The following is a 20,682-nucleotide window of genomic DNA, read 5'->3' on the forward strand; positions in this document are numbered from 1 at the left end:
AGCGAGATAGATTTTTAGATGATCCATTTTAATATACTGCTTTCTCTGTCACCGAGCTGATGATATTATGCAAAGTGTGTCATAAAAATAGAAACTGGGTCTGTTTCCACAATCTCACCAAATAACAAAGGAAATGCATCAGTTGCATTATTAAGTTCATTGCAGTCCATCCATCCGATGCTCGCACATGATGAGAAATGACGGCAAATACCCGAGACTGTATGAGGCAAAATGATTGTGTGTGACTGTCTCAATCTGCCCTTTTCCAAAGAACTTCAATCTCGCAATATCTCTGAGCAGTATGCTTCCAATCCCAGCAAACAGCTGGCCTGGCATTTAGAACACATGGGGATTAGGGGGTTGATTTAGTTAAGGGCTCAATCCAGAGTCAGACCATAGCACCACTTATGATGCCAAGATCACCTCTCTGCAGGGTTTTTTCATGATATTTTTACATCATCCGCATTGATTAAATGCACATAAAGCATATAAGAAATAAGAATATTTTTTGCCACGTACCCAAGGCTGCTATGCGTCAGTAATATTATATGTCTTCTTATTTATCTGTTTATATTCTTAAGTGTTTGAACAAAGAAATGTGACAAATCAAAGTATATAATTTGACATTTGCTTTGATTCGTTCTGCAAAAACCTGTTTTTATCTGTTGTTGTTTTGTTTTTTAACTACTGCCGATTAAAATAATCTCCACACTGTGGAGATTTCAAATGTTGTCAGCTCGAGGTCAGCTGGTAATTATATGTTTTTGCTCTGTCACGTGAATACACGGCACGCAGGTGCTTGTGACGACACAGGTGTATTGAAAAAGTTCAGGCGTGTGTGTGTGGATGTGTTTTCATAGTATGCATGAAACAGGAATCTGTGAAGTCAAGCAGATCACCCGTTGGCCGTTCCCTTTCATTGGTTAACACCAGGGACTGATTTGCATACGGTGGGAGTGTCCTGAGCCAGCAGTGGGATGAATGACTTGTTCAAGTCAGACAGAAATAAGGCATAGCACTTAGCAGAGGACTGCACAGCTCAACGCTCAAAATGCCTGGGTTACTTAAGCTGCCACTCTTCCTGCTGTAAGTGGAAAGTGCTGGAATAGGACATAAACATGTTCAACAGCAGACACCCCAGCCTTAGCAAAACAGGAAGAATCTGGGTAAGTTTTGTCATGATTTGCTTTACAGATAGACTTCACTGTAACGTGACTCAGGTACAAGTGCATTTTTAATGCTGTGACTACTTTTTTATGGCAGAGGCACAAGCAGGCCCCATCTCCTATACACTGCTTTTTTTTCCAAGTGGTTTTAAGCAAGTGCATGCAAACCTTTATCTCAAAACAAATCTTATTTTATCGACTTTCTGATATAATAACATTCTTGTATTAGGTTGGCATGGTTGTAGTTCAAATCAGAGGCGCATGTAATAAATAATACAGCACAATATTAACTTTCTCATGTCATCCTAAAAAAGTCTCACTTTGACTCTCGTTTTATTGTGCTTTTCTTTTATTAAACTGTATCTCCTCTGATTGTTTTGCATTTCAGGGATTGTGCATCCTCTTGCTCTACGCCACCCCATTTTCCTGTTTGGCACATTTTAGTCAAGCAAAAGAGCTCATCTATAAGATAAAAGAGGGATTACCCAGGGGGACCTTCATAGGAGCCATTGGAGTGGACTTAAATTTGGATTTCACTGTGGAGCCCCCCTTTATATTCAATCTGCCACAAAAGAAGGTCAGTGAACAGTATGTGAATCTAAATAATACCACCGGGGAGCTGTTCACATCTGCTACGGAGATTGACAGGGAGACCCTCTGTCGTGATAACTCCGAGGGACAGGGATGTGTCCTCTCTCTGGATATATTTGTGCTGCCTCAGCAGTACTTTCAGCTTGTAAAAGTGAAGATTTTAATTGAGGATGTGAATGACAACAGGCCAAAGTTCCCCACAGATGAGATTGTAATGTCAATCCCAGAAAACGCACCGATCAATGCTCGGTATGCAGTGGAGCAGTCTGCAGTTGACCCTGACCTGGGTCAGCATGCAGTGAAGACCTACTGGCTGGTTAATGACTTTGGCATGTTCACGCTGGATGTTGAGGAGAATGAGGGAGGTGAGCTGACGCCTTTCCTCATTGTTACAGAAGCTTTGGACAGAGAGACACAAGCTGAATACAACACAGATATTATCGCAGAGGATGGAGGGGTCCCTCCTCTACTTGGCGCGGCCACTTTAAAAATTGTCATCACGGACGTGAATGATAACTGCCCCCAATTCACAGAGTCACAAATGAATGTCACCCTTAATGGGAATACCACTAAAGGGGCACATTTGGCACGTCTGCATGCTTTTGACCCTGACCTTGGTGCTAATGCTCAGATCAGCTATGCTTACAGTGAACGTGTGCCAAGGGACACCAGGAGCTTGTTCCATTTGGATAAAATCAGAGGGGAGATCAAGCTAGCAGGGAATATAGACACAGCCACAGCCACATTTTACAAACTCACTGTACTGGCCAATGGACCTGGTTGTATACCTGCTGTCGCCACTGTGACTGTCAATATCATCAAAGTTGTCACAGGACCACCAGCTATCATACCTCGATATATTGCACCGGAGAAGGATGGGGTGGTAACAATAAAGGAGTCGGAGCCAGCTTTTTCTCCCATTGCTTTTTTCACCGTTAAAAACGTCGACACAAACCAAAGGGTGGACTTGGATTTGGAAGGAATTGGTCCCTTCAGACTTGGCCCTTATCAGCTGTTTAAAAATGAATTTCTACTGGAGACTACAGAACCCCTAGACTATGAGAGGACACAGGAGTATGAGCTAATCTTGGTTGCGACGAATGCTCAAGGACTGGTTATGAAGACCTTCCTTAAGGTGCAGGTTATGGACGAGAATGATAATGCACCTGTGTTTCAGCAGTCCATGGTGGAGATATCAGTTGAGGAAAACAACCCACCTAACACCTTTCTAATCCAGCTCCAGGCGTCAGACCAGGACAGTGAAAGCAGAGGGGAAGTCGTCTACCTTCTCGGAGGAGATGCACCCAGCATTTTCCTTGTGGATCGAGACACAGGCGTCCTGACTGTGGCCTCCTCGCTGGATCGCGAGGAGAAGGAGAAATACAGATTTATCGTACGAGCAGTGGATCAGGGCTCACCCAGGCGGGAGTCGATTGCAACAGTGGTTGTGACTGTTCAAGATCGCAATGACAACAGTCCACGATTCATCAATAAGGACTTCACCTTCTTTGTACCTGAAAATTTTCCTGGTTACGGCGAGATTGGTGTACTGTCTGTAACTGATGCCGATGCTGGGGAAAACGGCTGGGTGGCCCTTTCTATCCTCAATGGCAGCGACATCTTCATGATCGACACTGGTCGAGGGGCACTCAGGGCCAAGACATCACTGGACCGTGAGCAACAGGGGACATATCAGCTATGGATCGAGGCTGTTGATGGTGGGGAGCCTGCGCTCTCTTCCGTTACAATGGTAACCGTGCTGTTGTTGGATGTTAATGACAACCCACCAATTGTCTTGTTTCCCCAGTCCAATCAGTCCTACATGCTAGTGCTGCCCAACACTGTACCAGGAACATCAATCACAGAGGTTTACGCGGTGGATAAAGACACTGGCATGAACGCTGTGATCGCTTACAGTATTATTAAAAGGAAAGGTGGTGAGCCGGGGTCATTTGCCATTGACCCTGACACAGGAAATATCACATTAAAGAGGGAGCTCAGCAACCGGGGCCTCTACAGCCTTCTGGTAAAGGTCAGTGACCACGGTCAACCTGAACCACTTTATTCGACTGTCATGGTTAACTTTTTTGTGAATGAAACTGTGAGTAATGAGAGTTACATCCAAAGTTTGCTGACCAGAGAGGCCGACATAGAGGTGGAGGAGAAGCCCTGGTACATTGGTCAAATGAGAGACGGTCCTGAGAGGTATGAGCTGTTTCCCTGTAAGCCCATCATTATAGCTCTATCAGTGACATGTATGGGGCTGTTCTTCTTAGTCCTCACATTGACATCTTACATATGCTGTAAAAGGTTTCAAAAGAGCAAGAAGAAAAGATCAGAGGTGGAAATACCTTTGAAAATGAAAAATGACTCAATGCATGTTGTAAACAGAAAGCTCAGGCAGATATCTAAGATTTGAAGTTCTGTCGTCCACACATCCAAAATCCACCACTGTTTACATGAATGTTTACAAAACTCCCTGAAAGAAGTGCAGCTCTTCAATTAAGTTGCTCCTTTTGCTTTTGTCCCATTTTTCTGGTTTACCTTTTTTTTTTTTAACCATAACTGAACAAGAGACTTTATTCAGGCATTGTCTCCCCCAGAAACACAATTAGCCACTACATGTTGTCACCATTATTGCAAAACCACAAGGAGCAACTCTCAGAATATTCTCAAGGCCCTATGTAAATATTGTACAAATGTTTTGCAACTTTATAGTTTTGCATTGGCATGAAAGGTACAAAGGATGTGTGGAAGCACAGAAAATGCTTGTTTCTTTAATAGTGTCCTCAAAACATTCAGTCGCTTTACGCCACCTGTTGTTATTACAAAGATATTGTTATATTTATTTTTTTATTGTATCATTCCAACATATTCATGAAGTAACTACTAATGTCTAAACTCTCGAACGAAAAAAAGGCTAATCAGATCTTGTATGTCATGCTGAATTACTAAGCACCAGTTCAATGATGATGCATTCTGTAGGATAAGCATGACTATTTATTCCTGAAACTGAAAACAGACCAAAAAGGAGAACAATCACTATTTTCTGGAGCTTTCAGTTGTGTCTCTCTTTTTTTTTTTTTTGATTGCTTTAGCTCAATCAATATGGGCTGATATACATTCAGTGATATATGTACAACTATAGTTGAGTAATATGCTGTGAGATAAGGTTGACAGCTTCTCAAAGTGAATCTTCTGGGTTTTTTTGTTTGTTTGTTTGTTTGTTTGTCTGCTTTGTTTTATACATGTCAGATTCTGTAGGTTGTTTCTGAGTCCTCCAGATGTGAAGGCTTATTGAGGATATTGACCATATATCTAAATCCTTTCAAATGCCATCTCAGCACAGCAAAGATTCACATATTTTCATTCGAAACAAGTGGACTTATGTCAAAACTTGTTTGTCAAATTGCTTTAAGTACATCACTGTCCTTCATCAAGTCAAGCAAATCTCAATGTTTCTGTGAAAACATGCAAGTGTCTGTGGAAGAAAATCAAAGTAATTATTAAAGATGTTTATTTTTCTACTACAATGGGTTTTATGCTTTGTGAATATTGCAATGAGATCATGTGTTCTCAAACAGGTTTGTCACTTCTGCCACATTTAGTAAGGGTTAATAGTTTTCTGCTTGACCCATCACTCGACCACCGACTAAAATGAAATGAAAAACACACACAAGGCAGACACGCCATCTGTCAAACTCTACTGTTGTTTAAGCAAATGTGAGGCTTGAAACAAAAAAAATAAAGTCTGTGTTGAATAATTAAGCTCATTAGTCAAAAGGAATCAAATTAAGACAGCATCCTCTTCAGATAAGATTTAATCTGGTATTCAAATTACCTGCTGCATTATAATTCAAAAGACACCGGAGACATGAAACGGTTAAAGATCAAAAGCCAGATATCCTGTATTGTTGTTATCACCTGAATAGGTCAGAGCTGGTGAGGTAAGACCCAGAGTCACACTTTGAAGGAACAACACTGCACCCAGCCGCCATTGTCAGGAACATTTTGGGATCAAATCATCATCTCTCACCTTTCCTGAGTGGTATTGGCAATCACTGTCCTCATAGTACCAAAACAATATCATCCAGGAAATTGTGAAAGAGGTTGTGACACTTTTGCTTCTAACAGATGAACTCATAAATTCTTTTTTTTTTTTTTTTTGCTTCACAGTGCTACTGTTTCTCTGCCCTATGCTGGTTTATCTGTTTTGCTGTGAGAATCTTTGTTTTCCTGTTAACTGCGCACACTCCCAAGTCAGGCACTCTGTTGGATTACGCGTCTTTAAAACCTGTTTGGGTTTGGTTCTCACAAAGCAGCAAGCATGCTAACCATCCTGTGAAAGTATTCACACATGCGCCTCCTCAAATTATCGCCAGTTTTATAAGAGAAACACTTCCTGTATGCACAGAGCACATCAGGAGCTTGAAACAGCTCAGTGTAATCCTCACTAATCACCTCTGGCCAAACAGTGCATTGCACAAATATACTGAAAGATGATATACATGCTTGTACTGAATGTACAAAAAGTAATGACATCTAGGACAGGTGCTGTAATAATAATTGAATACCTTAAGAGTGCATGACATTGAGCAAAAGCATTTCGCCTTATGTAAAAGAACAAGTGTAACCAGTTTGTTGTTGTTGTGCTGGAACCACTGCAGAATTCCTGTGATGCTGTCCAGCATAAAATGTGGCTAACTATTGTAGCAGTGTTCATGTGGGCCTATGCAGAGCAAAAAAATAAAAAAGCAGCAAAATTCAGTCATAAAAGGTACTTCGTCAACTTCTATTTTTAAAACTACTTTCATATTTGGATGCCCTTCACTGCTTTCACTTTGCAGGACATTTTCCAGAAAACTTCTCATAATATATGGGAACAGTTTCAAATGCCGCATACTCTTGGGGGACCAGGTGCTCTGTCATAATCAACTGCCCTCGTTTATCAAGCTGAATCAATACCCAGTCAATATCTTGTTCATGCATCCCGTATCTTCCTTTGGTAAAGAAGTCAGCTGCCTGGCCACTGGTTGTTTGCAGCCAAGTGACACAGAATTTAAGATGGTTTCTGCAGAGTATAACAGATTTTTTTATTTTTTTTTTCATGCAGAGCAAACAGTTACAGCACTTGATTTACTGCAGGAATAACAATGGAGGTCTAATTTCACTGTATCTCATTTCCCTCTCACCCACTCCGACTCTTTCAATTAGTCATTTTTCCCTCCACATGTTTAGACAGGAAACAGTCAAATAAGCCTTTTAGGCCTGTTATGGCTTAAGCCCAGCTGTTATGATGATAGAGTGTGCTCCTGGGTGGAACAACAAACAGTGGAGCATGTTATTAGATGATATGGCTTGATCATGGAATCACATTTCCTGAAATATTGCAATTATTGTGTTTTATTAGTCATTCGAGCCATTCATTGTTCTTTTGGAAACAAATGTATGACATGTGATACGTTTGTTATTGATGTAATTAATGATGAATCTTGAATATTTACTGTTATATTATGTTGTGTTTATACTCTTTTGGCAGATATGTGACAGTGTTTGAAATAAATTTAGCCTGAGTATACTATGGATGGATGGATGGATGGATGGATGGATGGATGGAGCTGGATGAAGCTGGATGAATGCAGAGTACATAGAGAAACAAACACATGTGATTTAGAGTGACTAAATAATTTTCAGCCCTTTTCTGAAGACTGTGAGAGATTTCTAGATACACCTGAAGAGAGCATGGCTCTGAACCAGACTCAAACCGTGGACATTCCTGCTGTGAAGTGTGGAGCACTAACCACTACAGGACCATGCGGCTCTTTGCTCACATTGTCTATGTGTCACAGCTGTGTTTAATAAAATACACACCGAGGCAACATCAGCTTAATGAGCGGATTACTAAGCATATCACAGCTTGTCCTGAGGAGAACACGGCTTGGTTTGTACCACGTTTAATGTCAGACTATTTAGTAGTTATCAAGATTTATTCTTTTTCCCATCAACTGCAATCATCAACCTCACGGGGACGTCACATAAACAGCAGGTGATCACCAAGGTTATTGTTACAGGAAAATGTGAAACTCATAAAAGCCCCTGTCCAAGTCTAGAAGATGTTGACATGATAATGTGAACCAAGTGCAGATACCGCACAGTTTTCTACAGTAAAACCCGGATTTGTCTAACAGTATGCAGCTTGCAGGAGCAGCCATGGCATTTCATTTTGTTGTCCATCAGTCAGTATCCTACTCCGCAGTATCAAATAGCAATTTGATCTATACATTCCCCTGCCCAATGCCATCCTCCAAAGAACTTTTAACCTCAGCTATAATTGTTTTTAACCTTCAGGAGGTCATAGACATGGCTCTGTCTTAGCAGATAAATCCTGCTTTGAGTTTTTTTTCATGGCCAGAAGCAGCTGGAACGGGAGTTATGCAGACGGAGATACTCCACAGCTTTTCTACATGACTGATGGCCTCCAGCAGTAAACCTGCTGACAGCCAGTTCAACATCTTCAGACCAGGGAAGAGTGGACTTTGGAGGAGTGGCCGACTTCGATCGGGTTTTTCTTGCCTTTGTTACTCCAGGGGGTTGTTTTCTGTATTTCACACTGTACACCAGGTATTCAAAAGACAGATTGTTTAGGGGTTTGAAGATTCTTCTTCCTCAATATATGCATATTGTGTAGCTAAATGTGTTTCTTCAGTAACGCACAGAAGCAAAGGCAAAGACAGACTGCTTTAGCTGAAGGCTAACTCAATGTCCACCACTCATTGGTTTCTCTCTCTCTCTCTCTCTATCTCTCTCTCTCTCTCTCTCTCTCTCTCTCTCTCTCTCTCTCTCTCTCTGCCTTCCAGGAAAGCCTATCTGAAATTACATTAAATTCTTAATGGTGTAGACAGCAAGTAATTACCATCAGTCACAGCGCGATCCCATTTCCAGATTGGCTTTATTGTAATGTCCCAGCCTTGAAATCAAACAAATAAAGACACAATGAGAGGTCCGGGTTAGGTTACGCAGGTCGGCTGAATAGGAGAGGCTACGTTTCCCAAGTTATGACATCAAATACGTCCCTCCGAACACACACACACACACACACACACACACACACACACACACACACACACACACACACACACACACACACACACACACACACACACACACACACACACACACACACACACACACACACACACACACACACACGTGCATGCAAACACACACATACACACTTTGCTCAATCTTCAATAATGCATCTTCCATATTCTCCCGGTGAAATCACTGCCTTTGATCTGAAAAAAATCTTTCATTTGCTGTGATGCAAGAAAATATAATCCAATCGCACTCTTTTGATCCTGCTGTGGATTATGTTACTAATTTCCTTTATACCTCCATCCTTATTTTTTCCCCAGTTTCATCTAGTTTCTGCCGACTAAAACACAGAGGGGCTTCCAGGGAATTAACTGTAGCAGTTCATTCCTGAGCAACTTATTTTTTCCCACAAACGCTAACAATTTAATACCATCCTGCCCTACCACTGTATTTATTCCCAATGACCCTGAAGCAGTTCATTTAGACAGTGTTGTTTCATTTTTCGTGGTTAAAAATACAAATTTAAAAAAATCATACCAATTATTCTGCTCAAAAATAATGTTTTTGACATTTTTAACCACTTTGAATCAGCCTCTTCTCACCAAAGCCATCATTAAAAGTAATGTAAAGTCTGCTCTGACTATTACAGTAAGAATTACCCACTGTGAAAAAATGAGTGTTCAAAAGTTTAAAGGATTTGATTTTTTCTTTTCATGTATCTATAGCGGATTGGTGACATGCTTCTTTTCAGCGTTGGTAATGTGCATGCTGCCTTCATATTGGAAGCTTTATGTGTTCGGTGAAGGAAGATATGTATTTAGAAGAAAAAGGTATGATTTACAGCACTGTCAACTGTATAAGACTACATATTGAAGTTGTTGCCTACCATTATATAAAGTAAGATAAGTAAACTGCTATGTGTTGAATGCAGTGCAAATGCCATACAGTTTCCTTTGTATTGGTCTCTTGATTTAAAACTGTCTGAATCACTATCACGTACCATTCATACCATTTTCTGAATTTCCATCCATCCATCTATCCATCTTCTATACCACTTTATCTTGTTCAAGAGCGCTGGGGGCCAATCCCAGCTAACTATGGGCGAGGGTAGGGTGCAGCCTGGAGAGGTTACCACACCATCACAGGGCAAACACAGAGAGACAGACAACACACACTCACATTCATACCTAGGGGCAATTCAGGATCACTAATTAACTTCACATGCATGTTTTTGGATTATCGGAAGAAACCCATGCACAAAGGAGAGAACATGCAAACTCCACACAGAAAGGCCCAGGTGGTATTTGAACCCATGACCTTCTTCCTGTGAGGCGAAAGCACTAATCGCAGCTTCACCGTGTGGCAGATATGAACTACTAATATAAAATGGTGCTCTTCCCTCTGCATCATTTACAGTGAGAGGCCATTGACTTAATTATCGGGTTTTTCTTAGTATTAAGAATGGTAATTGCTTAACCTTTGTACAGGGTTTTACAGTGGAAGAACTGGTTCAGCATAAACCTCTTCTAGTTGACTTTTAGGTAGAGCGCATGCCATGGCCAATTTGTTTCAAGAACCGAGTTAGCATTGCTAGTAGGTTAGCTGTTAGCTCATATCGATGCTGACTAGCCTGTCAGAAAGCAACATCACTGTGCAAAACACTGAGCGGGGGAGTGCAGATAAACCACTACCCGAGTCAATGGGCTCACACCGGTGTTCCTGGATATTTGCCGCACCGTGAGATTACCTGCTAGGTCCGTAGCGGAGTTAGCAGTATGCTGTCAGGCGGCTAACAGCAGCTTCCTTACAGCAGCTGTGAGTGATGGCTCACAGTGGACCTCCATTTTGTCCACAACAGAGGAAATATGTAACCTCTCCAGGAGCTGTTCGATCCCAAAACCTTGGTCCTTGGATGATGACAATCCCCCCCCCCCCCCCCCCCCCCTAATTATGAATTACAGATATGTGGAATATTCACCGAATTATTCTGAGTCTGTCATTGTTTTTCAGGGTTTAGGGCTGCGTGAGAGTTTTTGAATGTCTTCCAGACAACACAGTCCCTCATTGGAAAGTGTGCTGCTCGCTCCCCTTGCAGCTGGCTTCGCAAATTGTTGGAAGACAAGGTAAGGTAAGGTAAGGAAAGTCAAATCAACAACCGCATGCAGACATTTTGTCTCTCAAATTTATTTTTAAGTTGAGATGTTTGAGGGAGAATGAGTAGTCTGATGTCGGTTTGCAATGGGTAAATGGGTAGATGGCAGAAACAGCGTGACGGATTGATTCCTGAGTTCGCAGCACTGAAACAACGAATTGGCGATAAGTGAGTGGGTGTCCGTCAGGACTTTAAATACAGGTGCTGACCAACTTCAGGTGAGTATTACCAGGAGCCGAGAAACCAGCTGAGCTATTCTGTCTGAGAAATACAAAAAAAGAGGGAAAACAGACAGAGACCAGCCTCTGCTGCCACTTAGAGACTCAGTTAGGCTCTTTTTGTTGTTTAATCTACTCTTAACCTTTATTTGACAAAATGTATCTTCCCCATTCTTCTGTCTTTGAACATAATTAAGGTTATTCTATTCCTCTGATTTGAATAAAAAATCTAATAAGAATTTCTAAACATCAAGTAGTGGCAATGATTTGGCTTCTATTCAACCTTCAACTTTATTGTTGAAAGTTTCCGTTTTCTGACGTTTCAGTCTAGTTGTAGAGTTTTGTTATCATACGTTGTATACTGAAACTGTACTCCTCAAAGTAACGAAGCTGACAAAGGAGGGAATGCAATTTTTATTCTTTCAGATTTATGTGCAGCATGAGTCAATGTGAACCATCCAGTTTTAATTGATCACCAAGAGACGGGCTGACGTTGAGGACACTGCAACTAATTTTTTTCCAACCTTCTCCAGACAACCTTTGTAAGCATCACTGGGAATTTTCTACAAGGCCACCCCGTAGCATACTGCAAGGTTCGGTTTTAAACTCTTTTTTTCCCCCAATATATATTCTCTCTGTGGTGACATTATCCCGCACCGCAGTAGTTTCTTCTAATTTTTACATAGTTGATGCTTAGTTATAAATTTAACTTAGGGCTGATGATTCACAAAAAAGTGCTGGCCTAAAACAGTTTCAATGATGTCAATTCTCGGACGGTAAGCATAGAACATTAATGGATAAATGAATGGACGTAAAGTAACTGGTGAAACTTGAAACAGTGTAAAAATTAGCCCACAGCAATCTGGAAATTGTGCCTATGAAAGTAGTGCCTGCTCACTATATACATGAATTAGCAGTAATTCTAACCACTTAACTCTCGGGCATATCCACATCCTCACCATCAACACACATAAACAAAACTCTTCCTGCCTTTGAAGCTTCATGTAACATTTACCTCTACTGTCAAAGCCCAAGCTGCAAAGGACACTCTCCCAGCGCAATCTTTGGTTTATTTAATAAAATAAGTTGATTATATTAGAAAATTAAAAAAAGGCTCAATCAAGCGTAATTCACACAATTTCTTTCCAAGATGAAGCTTTCATGCTTCCTGGTGGATGCGTGTATTTAGTAGTAGCAGCAAACACATTTCTGAAAGAGAATAAAAAACAGCAAGTGAAAGAATTTTTAATGAAACTGTATTCTCTGGTTAGTTAACAACAAGGCCAGCTGGATCCTCACTACACAGTTTTCAAAGAGTTGTTGGAAATGCAGACTCCAGTTGCTCTTCTTTCACGTCATCACTTCTGTTTCTCTCTCATTTCTCTCCAGACTGATCTGAAACAGAACTACATGAACCGTCAAAGAAACAGCACCCGAACTGGTAAAGGAGAGCCAAATCAAATAATTCCATTCATAGGTTGTTTTATGTCATTTCAATCTACTAATCTAATCTATGTTTTACAAGCTGCACTTGTGTCTGTTTATTTTATTTCTCTGATCACACTGACGCTTTGATTGAACCTAATGTGCTTGCAGATTACTGCACTTTGTCAGTGTCCTTGACTGGGGAAAAGTGTTAAAAATGTGAAATGCTACCTGATAGTAAAATGGCTAACCTCAAAGTGAGAGTATTTCCAGTCCGTGTAAGAGCTTGGGAGTTTTTTCCTTCCTGTTCATGCTTGGGTTTCCTTCCAGAGTCCAACAGCTTGTGTTGTAGGTTAATTGGTGACTCTAATATCGCCTATACAATGAAAGTGAGTGGGGGTTGATTGTCTGTCTGTACAGGGAGTACCTGGCCTTCACACAGTAATCTGGATATGGGTTTCAGCAACTTGTTAGACTAAGTTGGATGAAACAGAATATCGATGGACAAAGAGCATGCCCAGTTTGCCAGTTTTCATGTGTAATTTAATTTTTCCGAAAGGTAAGAACCTCTGATCGTTCTATTTTCGTTGTAATTTGACAGTGAGAGATGGGGCAGCATGGCTCGGGTGGTAAAGCGGCCTCTCCTAATCAGAAGGTTGCAGGTTCAATTCCCATCTCCACACGTCAGAGTGTCCTTGAACCCCTTTTGCTCTCAATGTAGTGGCAGTGGCTTGCATGGCAGCAGCCTCCATTGGTGTGTGAATAGGTGAATGTCATTAATGATGTAAAACCACTTTAGGGCTGCTCATGCAGTTGAAAAGGGCTATATAAGTAAAGTTTATTTATCATTGTTTTAACCCCACTACCTTTAGTACATGTATTTGACACTACTGACTTGTCTACCAATCCATCCATCCATCCATCCATCCATCCATCCATCCATGCATCCAGCCGTCCATCCATCCATCCATCCATCCATCCATCCATCCAAATCTATATATTAAAGCAAGGGTATTGTTTCTGTGAGGAGAGAATATATATAGAGAGATATAATATATAATATATATATTATTTTATCATCCTACATGTAACCGAATCTGGCCCACATTAAATATACATAGTCCTAATTTTCTGAGTTGGTTTCATACTCACAGGAGAAACTATTTAATCAGTTACACACACCTGGGTGAGCTTAGTTTCTCTGGACCTGATGCAGTGCTAGTCTGCACTGTGACCAAATGTTCTGCAAATAAAGAAGAATACTTCTAAAGGGAGCCGTCTATAGTGTTGTAAATCCCTATCTTACCAGAAACTATTCTTTTCTTTACTTCAGATAGGGAAGGTGTTTATGTGCGTTGCATATTGAGTGCTTTCCAATTTAGTCGAGTAATAAAAGTCAAGGTTTCACTGAACTGCTGTCTTGGATTTGAAAATATAAAGCCAGAGATATCCCTTATCAACAAGCACAACTGACCTACACAGCAAGCCTTGAATTTTAAAATAAAACTCTTTCACTGATGCGTCTGACATTTGGTTGTGGAGAACCCGACTGTCACTTTCATTGTGTACAGTATCGTGTGTGAGATTATGGGTGTAACAATCAGCATGACTCTTGTCCCAGTCAACTTGCTATTCTTGTAGTATTTCTATTTACTTGGTCATGTGTCATTTACACATCTCTCATGCTGAAAGCTTTGTATGTTGAAGGGATAAGGTATTACGCATTGAAGGCTGGGTATTAACATGACTGCTTGGTATGTGTGTGGGTTTCCTTTGTTATTTGTACATCAAGGTGAGCAGAGAAAGCAAACTTAATGTCTTTCATCTCTTTGGGTTTGGCCAACAAACTATTTTGCCCTCTCTATTACCTTTTGTTTAAACCACAGATGAACCTATGACACGCTTTAGTTTTGTTTGTGGGCTTGTGAGCAGCTTTAATGACCTTGATGCGCTGCGATGAAAGAGAGGCTTCTGCTTGGTGAACATATCCAGCTCTGTGGGTGAGCAGTTAGGGACCACACCAACCCCAATTGACCCCTGTCCCCCCTACTGCATCCGGCACTCTCAAGTCATTGGGTGTTAATAATTAACACGATTTGTTATTCATAGTTAGAGGCACTGTCAGACAGCATTTTCAAATGTTACAAGTAAGCCTGTTATTAATGCTGCACTAAACCAGCAGGGGTGTTTCACCCATGCATGAGGTTGGCTGTACAAAAGTGAAGATGAAGGATTCTCTTCTAAGAGAGGAAACACATCGAAGTGCAGTCACTAATGAGATTTCACTCTGTGCAGTCACAGTGTGAAAGAAGTATTTTGTGCATGAGAATTGTACAAAATGTCAAACTAGAAGTGACACCGTGTGTTGTGTCATACTGGCATTTATTTCTATAGTACGTCATTCTGGAAGATGCAGGTTTATTTTTTATTTAAACATTGGTTCTAAGTACAGGGGTCATGAGGTTTCTTAATCCCCGAAGTAAAAGATGAAAGTGCAAAAAAAAAAAAAACCTGATAATGAACCAATCAGTGTATCTGAAGTCATTCTTTGCAGTGACTGGCATTTTGCAGTTTGATTGGCAGGATAAACTTTGTCATTGTGGCCACGACCACATTGTGCCCATTGTATTAGCCACATAGCATTAGCACAATTCAAGCAGGTACAGCATACTGCCAATAAGAATAAAAACAAAGACAGTGACACAATAAATATGAACAAGTGGATTTTTTATTCATTTTCTTCGTTTGACACTTACCCTTAGTTGAATGCTGGATTTTATTGAGATACTTTCCTAAATAAAGTGTTTTATCTTTTAAAACGTTTTGTTCATGTGGGGCAGTAGGAAACTTTTGCTATTACACAATGCTTTTTGCACAATGCTTTTTGGGGTATTTTCATTTGTTTTAATTTTGTGAATTAAACAGATCTACAAACATGCCTCACAATTAAAATCCTTCTTTTTTAAATTAATTAAATAACATCGATTAAGGAGGCAAGCTGGAGAAAGCTCCCTTTTATGTTTGTCTGTTTACCACTAGAAATCTACAAACACCAGATTACAAAACAGGTTTTAATTTTGACTGCAATCGAGTTCATTTGAGGTGAAAGCATTGATTAATTTTATAAAACACGTGTCGTCCTGCACAACTAAAGTGTTCCTCCTCCACTCCTCAAAGAGAAGTAAAAAAAAAGACTCTAATGCGAGGCGCCCTGTAAGGCCTGATTGTCTCGCTGTCTGACCGAGCTCTAGCATCAGGCTGAGTTAATGGAGTGCCAGATGAGCGGTCCTTGTTAATATCAGCCACTCATGCATTTCAGGAAGCCGTTTCTTCTGCCAAGGGGAACTAAGTCCGCTCACCTAATTTGGTGAATAAAATGTTCGACACAGGGTTTGTTTTTTTTTTAGAGAAAAGACATTTTCTTCACATCTCTTGTTTGACTGATGTTGATAAATGATTTGCAACATTTTCACGGTGTAGAACGGTTATAATATGTATGTAAATGGCTCGTGCAGAAGAAGAACTATGTACAGTATGTGCACTCCACGTGAGCATGTCTCTATAAAACGCTATACCCGATGCAGGAGAGGTAATTTGACATATTTAAAAAATCTCGTGCTAATTTTTCAGTATTGCAGTAGGTACAAATGATAAGAGCTGGTGGTGAAATGGAAAATTCACCTGAGTCGAGAGGGCAAATGCACACTGCGGACTGAATGGCAATGATAGGGTAATAGAAAAAAAAAAAAGAGAGAACCCATTAATCCCTCTGCACTCTGCTGGTGGTTTGTAATCTGACAGCCTGAAGCGAGAGAGAGAAAAAAAAAATGAAGAAAAACAACCAAAATACAGACAAAAATGAGCAGAAAAAGCCAGGAAGTACAGAGAAAGAACAGAGAGAAACAGACACGAACAGCTGGGCAAAGAAGCAAGTGCTTATGACATGTAGTCTTTGATCCAAAGTTTTGCTGTTGATAAAAAAGGACCCAGTACTCTTACCCCACAAAGCACAAGTTCAACTAATTCCATGTTTACTCGTGGATCATAAAAGTTGGACATGTTTTTCCATCTTTGTGACTCGTTCAAGCACATGTAAGGGTTAAATCAGACCCTGTGCTTCAAGCTTTCATGTTTTCATCTTTTCTCGTCATGGAAGGATTCGTTTTGAAATCTCTGTGTTTGCAGTCACACACAGTGACTCAGCTGCTCGTGTGCATGTATGCCCAACATTTTGGCAATAACTGAGAGTAGTTACTGAGTTGCCAACTATAATCAAGTGAAACTGGTTAGTTATAAGCTGGGGTATTTGTTCTAATCTGCAAAATGGCCTACAGTTAAATCTCTCTTGTCAAATGACATGTTGATACTTAACGGCTGAAAGAAAACGGTCATCTTCACTGACAGCATGAGAGGTGTTTGTCAGTTGTTTAAAAGTACTTGATATAACAACCAATGCCCCCGTTTCTCTTCTTTAGACGTGTTGCTGCTGTAAATGCAATTATTTCAAACTAATATTATTACATTTTCCATTTATTTTTATTTGGAGCCATTTTTAGCCTAAAGATATTTTCAAAATACTCAAAAAGAGCTATAATTTCTGTTACCCAATAAGAAGCGGGTGTTTTTCATACCTGTTTCAAACCAATTTCGGTGGTTCTGAAGGCAATAGCTGGCATGGTGGAAGCAGAAACACCTTGGATAGTCAGAATGTTCACATGGAGAGACAGACAGTCACATACACATGCCTATAAGGTAAGGCAGCTTTATTTGAATTCACATTTCTGCAAGATTGCAATTTAAAGTTGCATTAACAGTTAGGCAAATAAGTCGAGTTAACATGTGGGTCTTTGGACTGTGGTAGGAAACGTCCCGTTTCAGTGCAGTCACACTCCTGCTAAAAAAGTCTCATAAAGCAGATAAGGGCACGCAACATAACAGAAAATATTTCAAACATATGAGGTACAACAGTGCATGGAGTGCAACGCAATGTCTGGAGAAGGGAAGTCCTTCTTGAAAACCACACATTAGTATTAAAGAGTATTCCGAATCCCACTTGTGTGATGCATTTCTGGTAATTGCCACAGTGCACAAGTGCCTATTAGGACTGTCAGGATGTGGAGGATTAAAGGAGGTCAGCCGGATGCATTTGGGTCATTTTCGCAAAATACAAACACTGCACACGGCACGATCAGGCTGAGATGATTTGCCGCAAACGGCTAAGTAGGATCAAGCGTGCAGAATTACAGCTACAGTGACATTGTAAATATACATCTGATGACTGTGGACGAATTCAGTTGATCAGATGATCATTTTGTCATTTGGTACTACTGTGTTGTTGACGGCATAATGTTAACCTCAACATAAAAAAAGAATAGTTATTAAAGTAGGACAATTCAGCCACAATTTTATAGGCTTTGGAGCCAATAATTTTTTAAACATTCATGAATATTGTTGGTCTTTTCTTCTCTGGATAACTTGATGTGATGCAGTAGACCGGTAACCTGAGGGGTGTATTTACCGTAGTATTGAATGTGTCTCCAAGTGACCCAAGAGTTTATTGTACAAAATGATTTGAGCAAAGAAAGAGTGATATCCACCAGAGAAGATTAAAATAGAAATAAAAAAAGATTATATATGAAATGCAAAGCTGAAAGTATATCATGTTTGGCAGTATTTGTATTTACTAATGTTGCAGTTTTTCTCCTCTTGTGCTTAGACACTTACTGCACATTGTTTATTCGACTGTATGTTTTACTTTATTATAGTTTTATTTGCAAACAAATAACATATATAAGCCATCAGATGCAGGCCAGGGCCACATATCAAAATATTTAATTCAGCCAGTCAAAACCACACACACACTCACATAGATAGGCCTTCTACATTTCCATGTCTTTTACTCCGAAGTGACAATCATACACCAATCAGCCCAGGACCTTATGTTTTGACAATATGAAATATTTTACTGGGGTTCGGTCAACTTTGATTTCACTGTAATCACCAGTTGTTTGAGCCCCCCCCCCCCCCCCCCCAAAAAAAAGAAAAAGGGTTAAAAACATCAATAAACAAAATTTTCAATTCTCTTCATGATCTGGTGATTGCAGCTCATCCTTGAATATGACGTCAGTCAACAGTGCTAAACGCTCGTTCTCCGTTGAAGCCTCGCCTTGACACCGGCGTTGCACACATTTTCACCTTGTATCTCCGTGTTGCCAATATAACAAACCTCTGATCGGCAAAGCGTGCCAAGTTGCTCTCGAGCAGGCAGGAATACTAACACACACGCCAGAGGTCTAGAGGACATGAAGCGGTTTTAAGATTTTCTGTTGTTTTCACAATTACGTGCTCTGCCAAGTTGGATGAGATACCGCAAGATGAAAGCTCCCCTCCCCTGCTCAGGAAGAGCACCCAAAGAAGAAAAGATAAAGAAACGTATGTCGGGGGCTTTCAAAGGCATCGGAGTGTTTACTGTTATGCCTTTTACAATGCATTGATGTTTCCATGGATTTAGCTTAACGCAGTCATCAGTATGTGCATGAATATATATATATATATATATATATATATATCTGGCATCTTTAATTGCGTGCATGTTTTGGCCTCACAGGAATTTCAACAATAATTTCTGAAGAAGGATTTGTATTGCTTTGCACAGGACTCTTCTTAAACTACACATTACCATAGTGCACGGTACACTGCACAGCGTATAATATTGTGTCATTTGCAGTGTTTTTGTTCTCTAAAAGAAACTTTTGCTCCTTGCCACATGTCACAGTTGTACAGTAAAATAGATATAACCTCACACATGCCGGAATAAATAACACCCTCCGACATATAAGCCTCTTAGGGAGAGAGAAAGAGAGAGAGAGAGAGAGAGAGAGAGAGAGAGAGAGAGAGAGAGAGAGAGAGAGAGAGAGAGAGAGAGAGAGAGACGCCTTATGGTATTCATCATCATGTTCATCATGGTTTGCGGCTGCAATGCAAATCTCTATTGTCCACAGGTTAATCCAGAGATTTAATGGATTTTATGCACTTCATCAGCCAAATTTAGCTGCGATGAGCAAAAAAGGCACATTGGACCACGGTGCAGTCGATATTTTCTTCAGACGTATAGAAGGATTCAACCTTTACACACGTTGACATGACTCATTATTTCTGACAGGATCAAATTTTAGATGCTGTTGATCAACCTCAAAAATCCTTATAATGAAAAAGGAGCTTTGTTACATGCTCGCAAAATTCCATGCAGTATCTTACCAGAGAATAAGCTAACATTTAAAGGGATCAAAGGTCGTGCGTTTTGGGCCCATCAAGATTCAAAATAATCGAACAGTGGCTAGACAGTTTCAGAGGTGAACAAATTTTTCTTCATGTCTGATTGATTGAAGCCTTGGCATTCTACAATAACAGAAATTTTTTTTTTAAATTATGTATATGTAGTACATTCTTAAGTCCAAATGGCAAAACTTCCACTGAATTAAAGCCGATTACTTGAGACAGTTCAACCGAATTTACAGTGAGCTTATTATTTCTTACTTGTTACTTTATTTCAGAGTTTCCTAAATAAAAAAAGAGGTTACATCAGGTTACAGTAAACAACATTTAGGTGCCATCTTCAATCAGAAAGCAACAGAGCTAGGAATTGAAGTATTCACTAATGCCCTCAGAAGCAGAAGAGTGTGGTAACATAGTAACTTTGCTCCTCTCTACCTTTGGTGAACGGTGTACATGGGAAAGGAAGAGGCTGATGAAATGACGAGAGTCGCAGCGAAGAAAAAGATTGGGAAGCGCTGCTCTAGAGCCTCAGCTGTGGATCTCGAGCTGCAGACAAAGTATTAGCGGTGCGGTGAGGTTTGATTCATCAACAAGCACTTAACGTGTTACATCCTCTCGACTGCGGTGGGGAGAGACTTCCCGTCCCTGTCTCAAGACAATTTTTGCAATTCACAGATCACTCTTCGAGTTTACTCCCCCAGCAGCTGGAAAAACAAACGTACAACTAGCTTTGTAATTTGAAATTATTGAACGGTTGTTT

At 40.3% G+C, this 20,682-nt stretch overlaps 1 protein-coding gene across 1 annotated transcript; it reads left to right on the top strand.

The window, feature by feature from the left end:
* Positions 1-997: 997 nt before the first annotated feature.
* On the top strand, positions 998-5,283 carry pcdh20 (protocadherin 20). The gene is made up of 2 exons (XM_080458292.1): positions 998-1,166; positions 1,555-5,283. The coding sequence occupies exons 1-2, from the start codon at positions 1,119-1,121 to the stop codon at positions 4,174-4,176; spliced, it is 2,670 nt and encodes an 889-aa protein (XP_080314418.1). The 5' UTR covers positions 998-1,118; the 3' UTR covers positions 4,177-5,283.
* The last annotated feature ends 15,399 nt before the right edge of the window (positions 5,284-20,682 follow it).

The sequence above is a fragment of the Lipophrys pholis genome (genome assembly GCF_963383615.2).
Source record: "Lipophrys pholis genome assembly, chromosome: 2".
Taxonomy (NCBI): Eukaryota; Metazoa; Chordata; class Actinopteri; order Blenniiformes; family Blenniidae; genus Lipophrys; species Lipophrys pholis.

Excerpts from the sequence above, each read along its gene's own strand:
- pcdh20 (XM_080458292.1), top strand. The coding sequence starts at position 1,119 with ATGTTCAACAGCAGACACCCCAGCCTTAGCAAAACAGGAAGAATCTGG. Across the intron at positions 1,167-1,554 it reads GCAAAACAGGAAGAATCTGG|GGATTGTGCATCCTCTTGCT; the intron begins GTAAGTTTTGTC and ends TTTGCATTTCAG.